Here is a 10,986-nt window from a genome sequence, read left to right on the forward strand (position 1 = left end):
AGACTCCATTTTGCTCGGAGGAGAGCTTAGCTCCAATGGTGCTATGAAATGCCGAGCAATAAAATTCCCACCCCAGGGAAGAAAGTAGGAAAGAAAAATAAACAGCCCAGCTAGCCCAGCTGGACTCCTAGTCATTCCTCCCACCCAGCGACCAGGAGAGATTTATCTCCCCCTGGCTGTAAATAGAAAAAGACAAGGGAGGAAAGGAAAATGCAAGATAGGGCTCAGCCTACTTACCCTGTCTGGGAGACAGCGGAAAAACCTGGAACGGGAGCTTCTGTCTGGGAGAGATTCCAGCTGAAAATCAGGAGGAGCTGCCTCTCCCGTCCCCCAGGAGCACCACCCATAAAACCGGGTCTGCTCCCACTGGGGGTAGCTTAACGTCCACGAGACAAAGGAAAGACAATCCAGGGATCGGAAATCCCGGAATCAGATCCAAAACATCTCCGCCGGGGTGTCTGGCGGTCTTCTCAGGCCCCACATTGGCTGCCAAGCTGTCGTGGTGCCTGTCCCAGTGTCCAGATTGCCCAGGGCTTGCAGGCCCAGCAGGCAGCAGGGGCCACCTTCCCGGGCCACGGGTGGCAGGGACGGCGGCTTGTGGATCTGAAGCCACCAGACCCAGGGAGACACAGTGCAACGGCGACAGAAACGAGAGGAGTCTTCCCGACGGAGGGATCGCTTATCCGAGTTCACTGGAGAGCTCTGAGGAGCGACCTCACCTCGGGGGACGATGCCTCCAAAAGGCCCCGAGCACTGTGAGCAAGGGGTTTTAAAGGGGGGTGGAGGCAAGGGGAGGGGTCAACAACAAGCCAATGGGGTAACAGGGGGTGTGACAACTGGGGTGATGAGCAGGTACGGGGTCCAATAAGGAAGGGAGGGAGTAGGGGGTCCCGGAGACCAGCCAATCACCTGAGGCCCTGGGTAGAACTTTCTAGGTGAAAGGGAGGGGCCTCAGAGTAATGGACAGGCCCCGGGGAGGGGTCAGGGGAAGGACCAGCGGGTTTTACATAAGATATGGGGGGAGGGAGGGAAGATTGACAGGTGGAGGGAGGAGGGCAGGACCATGTTATCCTGGGGGGTACAGAACCAACCACAACAGAAAAAGGGGGGAAACCTAAAAACACAACCCAACACCGCAGAGGGCCATTTCCTAGCTTTGTTTGGACCTTGTGGTAATACGTCTAAGGAGCAGCTTTTTCCAGTTGAACTTTTATAACTGCATTCTTCTGAATAAGGAGGAGATGTAGTCATGCCAAAGCCAGTTAATGCTGAGGCTGATGATTTTCCTCCGTGCTGGGCTTCCATGCCCTAGAAGCTTTAGTTCTCAATATGCACACTCTCCCTATGGATATTGCATGCTTTGGGGAATTCCTTGTGTCCAAACCCATGTCCAGATTCCTAAATATCTGCAGGGGAAGGAGGGGTGAGTTGACCAAGTTTGCTGTTAATAGAAAGGTGTTTGGCCTTGGCCATCTGAGAGCAGCCAGTGGGGAGAGAAGAGAGGAAAGCCAAGTGCTGATCCACACCAGGACGTGTGCCTGCAAGGGGAGAACTCGTCCTGAGTGGCAGCAGGGAATGACAGACTGATCTGGCCATTGCTGCTCCAAGAGAGGGCAGTGGGGCTCTCAGGGATGGAGCCATGGAAGCTCTATATGGGAGAGGTGGAACACCACTCCTGTCAGCCCAGCCCCAGGGAAGGAAATGCTGGGGGTGTTTGCTCTTGCCTTCCTCCCTGATGGAGAGCACATCCTTGTGGCACTGCCTAAATCCTGCTTAGCATGGACTTGAAATCCTGGCTGCAGTTCTGGCAGCTCCTGCCCAAAGGAGCACTGGAACTGAGCTGCAAGAGGTCGGGGAAGGGCAGAAAGGAAGCTGGGACAGGCTGAGCGAGCTGGGCAAGAGCAGCATCAAGGGGGGAACCAGCAAAGGTCTGCAGCATGCCGAGGGGCAGAGAGAGAGGGGCAGCCTGTGCCTGCCCCTGCAGCAGGAGTCCAGATCTGGTCTGAAAAGCAAACCGAGAGAGGGAGTGAGTGACCGTTTTTCTCCTTGTTTTGGCAGCATGAACGGGAATTGAACCAGCAGCACATGAGTGATGTGGAAAGGAAGAGTGAAATGCATGCACCTGAATTGCCAAATCACCAGGAAAGAACTCAACAATTAGACACTGAAAAGGAAACCAAGCAGGAAGAGTTGGAGCATGGGACTGCTGCTTTGAAGGAAGGAAGAGGGAGTGCTCTGAGTGCTGCACTGAGCAAGTGTAAAATTGCCAAAAGGTCTCTGCAGAAAGGCTTGGCCTTCCAGAAGGGAAAGCCTGGTGTCCAGGCAGTCACTGGCATTGGTCTTCAGTCCACTCCAGTGTCCCTGAACTATTCCAGTGCTTCTCCCTATGCAGAGGTGGGTCTCTATCCCCGTCACTCCAGGCCTGCTTGGGTAAAGCAGCCCGGGCTGCAGCAGGCAGCCTTGTCTGTCTGCCTGGCTCCAGCCAGAGGCCACTGACTGCCAGATTGTTTCCTGGCTCGCCCAGAATGACTGATCCAGCTCTGGAGCTTGCTGCTCAAATCAGATCCAGGCCAAAAGCTGGGCATGGGGAGCTGCTTCTCCTGTGCCCACCCAAGGGGAGGCAACACGTGGGGGTTTGGCTTCTGGGTGCAAAGGAATGGAGCAGGTGAGCAGAGTGATGGACTGTGTTATTTGGGAGGTTGCTGATGTAAATATTCAATTTACATTTATTGGTGTCTACCTACATACTGAATTGAATAAGAAATGTTTCCCTCAAAGAGATTCAGCTAATGGACTTCTTCAAAGATTAGTATTTTTAGGGATTCAGTCATCTTTACAAACATTTGTCTTATAGTAGTTCTCGAATTTTGTTGGGACAAAATATTTTCTGTGTCTGTTCCTTCTGCAGCTGAAATTTATTAGGACATTGAGACATATGTGGCATTCAGAGTTGAAAATTAATGAAAATCTAAACATAGAAGGCTGAACTGCTCACTATATATTTTCTGGCATGAAATTACCTTTCTTTTATGTATTATTTTGCACTCGCCTTTATTTTCTTCTTGCTTTAAGATGAGGAGCAAAATAGAGAATTTAGTCTTTTAAAAATGGAGTTTTGTCATGGTTTGACACTGGCACAATGCCAGTGCCCCCATGAAAATGTGATCCCTCCCTTGAATGCTGTGAAGTGGAATTTAGAATACAGTAAAGCAGGCTTAAGCTTAATAACAGGGGAAAAAAAAAAAAAAAAAAAAACAACTTTTATTAAGCTACTACTATAAAAGGAAAAAGAAAGGAAAAAGGAAAAAAATTACATAAGGATTAAATGAAAACCTTGCAAAGCATTCTTCCCCCCACCACCCAACTCTAATAAACTATAGTGAGACACAATCTGGATCTCAATCAGGTTTCTACTTTCTAGACAATTGATACTTAGGCTTTTGAGGGAAGAGAGTCTTTCTTGTGTCACAGACTCCCTAAGAAACATAGTTTTACATTTTGTGTTCTCATGTTACACATGGCACCGCCCCGAGAAAAGTTTGCTATGGTGACCCTTCTCCTTTCTATGCACAGTGTTCTCACTACTAATGCATTGATAGACAGACTGCTTTTAAGATTTTTTTTCTTTTTAAAGATGCCTTGTTAAGAGGAGAGAAAATAACAGTTCAATTTTTTATTGTTTGAGACTACAGTCCCCCCCCATTTTCTATTTCCCCTAGAGCCGAAGGTTCAAAAACAAAAATCTTTTTTTTTCTCTTTCTTTTCCAGGACAGGGAGCGCCACCACAAACCCCCTAACCTTTTCTCCGTTCACTCAACTTTTATCTTTTTCCCAGCTGAAGCAAGTCTCTTAACTCACTAATATCTTCTTAAAATATAGTCTCTTTTAGAAGAGAAGATTAGTTCAGGTTGTAGCTAACATAGAAAAGTCTAGCTAAAAGCTACTCCTTGTCCCCCTCCCATCTAAAATTCCTCCTTCTAACATCCCAAGGTCTAAAGTGTCCCTCTTCCTCTCTTTCAAACTGAGGAAGGGAAAGGAAAATTCACAAAGCTTTCATTTTTTAAGGAAAAGTTAAAAGTCTAAACTTCCAGAGATAGCTCAATGCCCAGACATCCAGCAACTCCCACGCACTAGATACCTTACAGTTCCCCCCCCACCCCGCTCCTCCTTCCTCGCGGTGAAATTACTAACAAAACTACCGCTGTCTCTTTCTCTCTCTTTCTCAAGAGAGAAACTCTAGGGGGGAGGGAAATAGAGACATCCCAGATTTCTTCCACCCTTCTATGTGCAAAAGCCAGCCCGGTTCCAGTTCTTCCATCACCCTTAAGCCTACCTGCGTCAGGCCATGGACCTTCTCCTCCCCCACCCAGCTCGTTGCTGAGCAAAGGAGAGTCTTACACTGCACACTAACCAAAACTAAAAAGAGCAAATTCCCCTGAGAATTCTGCTTTTAACTCCTCTGTATTCTCAGAAGCATGTCTACTTTCACTCAGTCAATATTTAAATTAACCTCTTCCTTCCAGAAGAAATTCTCTTTCCGTGTCAAACTACAACAGTCAAATTCTGCCTAGATTTTTAACTAAGACTAATCTCTGGCTGCCAAGCAGAATGAATTAACTGGAAGCTGATTTTAGGGACATTTTTTTTCTCCATTTTCCCTCCAACTTTTTAAAAGGAAGCTCCTTCTAAGGCCCTATGCTTCATAGTGCCTTCAATAGCTTTGGCTTTATCTTCATTACTGAGTTGAAAAAAAGATAACTTTGAAGAGAAACAAAATATAAGGATTTCAGAATTTGCTTACAGTTTAAGAGGAAGTGATAGGTAGTCCCTCTCCCCTGGCCTTGGTTGTACAGGGACAGAGGAACTGACTGCATGAGACATCCATGATTAATACAGCCAAGGGGGCACAAGTTGTGTGCATTGTGCATGGATTTTGTAACCAGGGTTGCACTGCACCCGATAGATCAGTTTTCAAGAAATAATCCGTGAGTGGCACAACAAACACCAGGAGGTTCCATATGGGAATGGGAATAACAGTTCTTTACTAAGAAAAAAATTAAATTAAAAATTGTAGTTAGTACAAACAAAACTACTGATAGTCGGAAACCTGACACCCTGAGGAGTCAGGGTGTTGGTAATAGTCCAGTTAAATGGTGGCTGCTCCTCCTGGAGTGGCAGATGAAATGCTGCTGAAGTGGTGATCTGTAGAAGGGTGGAGTTTTCTCTGAAGGTCTGGTGATGGAGTAAATGGGCTTAGTCTTCCTCTGGGGATCCAGCAGGAAAGAAGCTGCTCCTCTGGGAATCTAGCAGAGAAGAAACTGCTCCTCTGGAAATTTAGCAAAGTGGCTATTCTGATGTCCCAAAAAATGCTGATTTTATGCAGGTAGGGGTGCTTGGCTCCTCCCTCTGGGTGGAGCATCTCACCATGGGATGATGGAACTTTACCAGTCATGCAGTGAGTCATTCAATGGTCCATTAACAGAAGATATCTCCCCGGAGGGAGACATTGTTCTTGGAAGAGGTAAGAAAACTGCCCAACCTCCAACAGATGGCAAATAGAATACATACTTATCTTACAAGCCAGGACACCCTGTTTCTTAAGGGCAGAGCCCAGCAGGTGCACGACCTGGGCTCTGCTCCAGCTCTCAGGCAGCCCTGTTGTTAAGGAAACGTCCCTGTCTGAGCACCCCCAGGCACTCTGGCAGTCACACTCTCATCACCAGACTGTTCCTGTTGGGACCAAATCCCCTTTGCAGTGGGTGGCTCAGGTGAGCCACTGGTACCCCCAGTGACTCCCTGCACTTCCCCCACTCTCACACAGTCAGGCCAGGTTTCCCACAGCAAAGTCTCACATGTCTCATTCCACAAAACAATTTATTTGCGGCACAGGAACACAGAAACAGCTTGAGCCAGTGCCTCCAGGGAGGAACCTTGAAGCCCATGGTTGTTACGCCTTCACAGTCCGAGCACAGCAAAGTCTCAGCTCTTCCTCCTGAGGCTTGGCATCTGCTCTGTCTCTGAGTGGCCACTGGCCTGGTTGTGCCACAGGTCCTGGGCTCCTTGTCCTGCCAAGGGTCAGCAGGACATGGGCTCTTCCCTCGGGCTCCTGCCAGCCAGAGCTCAGCCTGGAGCAGGCACTGCAGCTGCAGCCCGAGCTACCTGCCCCAGGTGTATTCCTCAGCACCTGTGCTTTGCAGCTGCCAAGGAACTGCACACAGAACCTCCTGCTCGGCCTCCGGGACTGCACGCTGGAGCTGCTGGAGCTGCCTGAGCACTGCCCCAGGTGAGGGTGTGCATGAAGGCACTGCAGGGCCCAGGACCCTCGTGGCTGAGCAGGACATGTGGCCCAGGGAAGCTGGGGCACAGCCAATGCTGCTCCTCCCCTGGCCAAGCTGGAGAAGAGCTGCAGCTGGAGCGTGTGCCAGAAACTGCTTTGGGAGCAGAGGAACAGCGTCCCTGCGCTGCGCCCCTCGCTGTTTCCCTGCCCTTCTCAGCCTGCCCCACGCTGCCTCTTCAGCCCTGACTGGGGGGACATCAGTGGCCCCAACACCAGGGTATGGGCGGAGGGCTTGGGGGCGGCTCCTCTCCTGTTGGGGTCAGGCTGTTTTGGGGAAGGCCGACTGCATGGCTTGACAGTTTCTGGGGGATTCTGCCCTCGTCCCTCCACAGGTGATTTGCACTGTGAAGGAGTTCAACGAGTACAGGCAGTACCTGACCAGGACCAAGCTGCAGTCAGAGCAGATCTTGGGGCAGAGAGAGGTAGGCAAAGCCTTGTGTTCAGGGCCATGGGACTGTGCAGGGCTGTGCTGCTGGGCTGGGCGCTGTGGTGACGAGAGGACTCCACGGCTGAGAGCTGAACCAGCGCAGGGCGCTGAGCTGGGCACGGGCAGCAGGGCCATGTGCAGGCACACCCCGTGTGGAGGGAAGCCCTTCTCTCCTGCCCTCGTGGCCTGGCCGAAGCAGAGGGCCAGCCTGAGCCTGCGGGGAGCCTCAGCACGCAGGGGCTGAGTGCTGGTCCAGGCACCATCACCCACAACCTGGTGTCACCTTTCAGGAAGGGCTTCTGCCTCTTTTGGCCAAATTCAAGGATGGTCCCAAAGTGTCAGGAACCACTGACACTTCCTGCAGGGCACAGCAGCAGCTGCAGCCTCAGAAACCTTCTTGCCCACCTCCACAGAAGAGCAAAGAGAGCCCCCTGAAATCAGGGAGATTCAGAAGAGTGAAAGTACCTTTAGACAAGGGCCAAAGCCACTCCACAGCTGAGCTGGGTCAGGAAGATGCCAGCAGAGCCGCTGGCTCCCAGAGGAAGCTGGACAACACTGCTGACGGCCTCTTGAAAGCTGTCTTTGAGCAGCTGACCACACCAGAAGCCCAGAAGCTCCAAGAGCTGGTTGAGACCATTGTGTACAAAGAGTTTGCGAGGCTGAAGGTTCCTTGGGACCAGCGTGTCAATTTTTTAAGGAACACTGCTCAGGGGATCAAAGGAAGTGCTTTTGGCAGCTCCGTGAGAACAGAGCCTGCAGAGACACCACTAGACTGCCGACAGGAAATAGAACTGGTGGCCAAGGAGCTTCTGGCGATGGTGTTGGAGATCTTGGGGGACCATCTGGAGTCCAAAGCTTCTGAGTCAGGGAGGGCAGCCAGGCACAAGGAGCAGCTTGTTGATGGGGGAGCCACCCAAGCAGACACATCCAAGGAAGCTGAAACAGACAGAGCACGTTTAAACGCTTGCCTTGACTATCTCACCATCCAAGTTGTTAAGAATATTTGCTGCCTCTTGAAATCCATGGTAGCTTCTCAGTTTGGAGGAGACTCCAGATGTGAGTACACCGAACTCCTGAAGCTTCCCAAGGGTAAGGTCACCAACAGACAGATGCAGCCAGGATTCCCTACAGCATCTGAAGAACAGAGCCAGGAAGAAAGCGCAGGAGTAAAGCTGCCTGCCTTAGGACCACAGCTCCATGCAAAAGGGGCTGGCTTTGACAAAACCAAGGAGCCTGAGAATCCTGCAATGGTGAAGGGGAGCTTGGTGAGAGAAAGGAATCCAGCAACCTCAGGCAACACTTTGGACACAAGGACCATGGCAAATCGGATTGTTCGGTCTGTATTAGGGCGGGTTGTTCGGCATAGGCCTGCACCAACCTGCAGACAGAATTTCCAATGACCTGACCCAAACCCAGCCTCATGCCAAGGCAGAGAGGAGAGCTGTGCTGCTGAGGACACTCTCCCCTCCTTGGACCCAGAGTTTTCCCGACAGCTCGTCCCTCCAGAGGGTCCAAAGCTCCCTGCCCAGGCCAGAGCACGGCACAGATCAGGGCACTCAAAGCTCATCTGAGGCGAGCAAGGTGTGTGGCAGGAGAGCTGAAGGGCCTCTAGACAGCAAACTTCACACCCTTCTTCTGGCAATAAAGAGGTTACCCATACGACCTTGCTTGTGCTTCCTCCAAACCAGGCCAAACTGCATCCATGCATTTGCCCTGTTGTCCCATATCTGCCCCCCAGTCTCCTCCCACAACCTGCCCAGAAGCCCCCAGGATCTCCCAGCACCTCCCCAGAGCAACCCAGGATGCTCCCAGGACCATCTACCCTCCTGTATCTCCCACCAAGGATTCTGTACTACCCATATGCCTCCCATGTGTCTCTTCCCAGCCCATCCAGGACTGCCTGAAACCCCTCAAGATGTCCTCAGCTCCTTGTGCCTGTCATATCTCTCCCATGTCTCCCCTCCATGACATCCCCAGGACTCTGTACCCCCTGTATCCCCCCCATTTCTCCACCTATATCCGCACTCAGGACCCCCTAGCTTCCGGTATCCCCTCATATTCCCCCCATATTTCCCCTACCAGACCCCTGAAGGACCCCGTCAGACCCCTCCCGATAGTCCCAGATTCCCCTAGCCCTGCCCTAGGACTGCCCCACGATGGCTTGTACCTGATGGTGGAGAGCCAGTGTCCTCCATATCTTCCCCCACAGAGCCCCCAGGATCCTCCCCAGATCCCCCGCAGCAGTGGAGTGCCACGCACAGAGGATGAGGGTGTGGGAGGGGGATGGAAGACCATGGAGTAGCTGGTGGTGGGCAGGTGGCTTCCCCCTCCCCCAGGCCCCAACCACTCCCAAGGGCCCCCCTCACAGCGGGAGCGGGAACAGCTCTGAGGAGAAAACATCCTCAGATGTGCAGCATGGGGAGGGGACCCCAAAATCAGGGGGTCCCCAAAATCAGGAAGGGACCCTGGACAATAAGAAGTTGAGACCCCTAAAGCCCCCACCCAGATGAGAGGAGGAAATAGCCTGAGCTGGGTGGTCCCCACCCAAAAATCAGGAGGGCCCCCAAAATCAGCCTCCCCAGCCCCCTCCACACCTAGATATAGATGCTATAGAGCAAGTCACCCCCCAGCCACCCCAGCCCTCTCATAGCTCCCTTATTCCAAATTTGCTCCAGCTCCCCCAGATCCCCTGAAGTTCTCCCAGCCCATTTAGCCCTGCCCAAAGTTCCCCAGAGCTCTCCTCAGACTTCCTGGAGCTCCTCCTCATCTCCAAACAAGTAGACCCAGTTGTCTCCCAGAGCTTCGAAACCTCCCAACCCCCTGTCCCCAAATTCCTCCAGCACCTCCAACCCGTCCAGCCCCTCTACATCCTGTAGAACCCCAAAACTTTCCATAAACCCCCGCAGAACTTCCCTCAGGGCTCCTCCTGACCTCCAATCATGTGGAGCTGCCCACCCCAGCCCCAGCCACCACCATCTTGCCCCCATTCTGAATTTTCTCCGACTCCCCAGGCCCCCTTGTCTTGTAGCTGCCCCAGATACCCCTAGGATTCACCCAGGACCCCCCGAGAGCCCTCCCCACCTCCAAACACATAGAGCCATTCATCCACAAGTTCAGCAAGGCTTGAGGGGTCTCGGGAGAGGTTTTGGGGGTCTGGGAAAGGTGACACGGGACTTTGGGGGGCTCTCATTAGCTTGAAGTCCACTCTGGGTGGAGAAGTTTTTATAGACAGGTAATGTGAGGGATTGACTTGCGCAATGAAGGGATGAAAAGTGTATTTATGTTAAAAGATATGGAGTTATGTTATCGTAGTCTTGTTGTTTAGACATCCTCTGTTCTCCCATAGTCCGCTTCCCCCCACAGTATTGTTGCTGCCAGACAGCCTTGGCTGTGAAAGCCTTGTGAAAGGAGGCCATGTACATGTGTCCCTTGCATGGCATGGGAAAAGCTTGTTGCTAGCAGGCGCAGCGTGACAACACCTCACCTCCAGTCAGGTTGCAAGAAAGTCTCCACCGATGGGTGGAGAAGGAGAGTTGGCAGACAGACTCTGGGAAGGGCCAGCATTGGCTGATACAGCCCCCAGGAATAGAAATATTTCTAGATGAGCACATGGCAGTTTAGTTCCAAGCTCCCAGCTCTGCAATTTTTCCTTATGCAGGCTTCTGAGAAACAGAGTTGAAGATAAAGAATTTTTTGTAAAGTTTAAGAGGGGATAAAATAAGAGACAAAAATCCAGTGCTGGGGTGCTCCTGGCCAGCAGCCAAAGAACACACAGGTATATACAGACAGTGTGATCTTTATACACTTACATCACTGGGATACATGCATATTCGTGTCTTTCCTACCTTAGTCAAACATTCTTTCAAACTTTCTGATGTTTTGGGAACTCCTTTGTTGGATTTCTTCACACTCCAGCTTATCTGCATGACATCCTGGGTATCAGGTCAATATATTTCATTTCTTATTGTGTCTCCATCCTGCTGTTTTACATCCTTTGATAAGGACTTAGTATGTGCTCCTTAAATTTAACATGATATTCCCTAATTGTCCTCCGCTGCTCTGGTTTGTGTCACGGTTATCTTATCACTTGGACGGGTTGGTCAGTTGATGGCCTTACACTGTTCTTCTTAGTTACACCAAAGCCTTTTCCATAGTACAATACATGAATCACACTCTTCTTTCCATAATTGATACACAGATATTATATTCATTACACTATTTC

At 51.1% G+C, this 10,986-nt stretch overlaps 1 protein-coding gene across 1 annotated transcript; it reads left to right on the forward strand.

The window, feature by feature from the left end:
• The first annotated feature begins 1,063 nt into the window (after nt 1–1,063).
• On the forward strand, nt 1,064–10,532 carry LOC146765692 (uncharacterized). Its single transcript, XM_085558376.1, has 6 exons — nt 1,064–1,078; nt 2,059–2,394; nt 6,114–6,283; nt 6,518–6,554; nt 6,670–6,763; nt 6,978–10,532. Exons 1-6 carry the CDS (start codon nt 1,064–1,066, stop codon nt 8,162–8,164), a joined length of 1,839 nt encoding a protein of 612 aa, XP_085414502.1. The 3' UTR covers nt 8,165–10,532.
• The last annotated feature ends 454 nt before the right edge of the window (nt 10,533–10,986 follow it).

This window comes from Lonchura striata, chromosome 20, assembly GCF_050655825.1.
Source record: "Lonchura striata isolate lonStrDom1 chromosome 20, ASM5065582v1, whole genome shotgun sequence".
In the NCBI taxonomy this organism is placed as follows: Eukaryota; Metazoa; Chordata; class Aves; order Passeriformes; family Estrildidae; genus Lonchura; species Lonchura striata.

Excerpts from the sequence above, each read along its gene's own strand:
- LOC146765692 (XM_085558376.1), top strand. Across the intron at positions 2,395-6,113 it reads GTGCTTCTCCCTATGCAGAG|CCAGAGCTCAGCCTGGAGCA; the intron begins GTGGGTCTCTAT and ends GGCTCCTGCCAG. Across the intron at positions 6,284-6,517 it reads CTGCCTGAGCACTGCCCCAG|CCCTGACTGGGGGGACATCA; the intron begins GTGAGGGTGTGC and ends CTGCCTCTTCAG.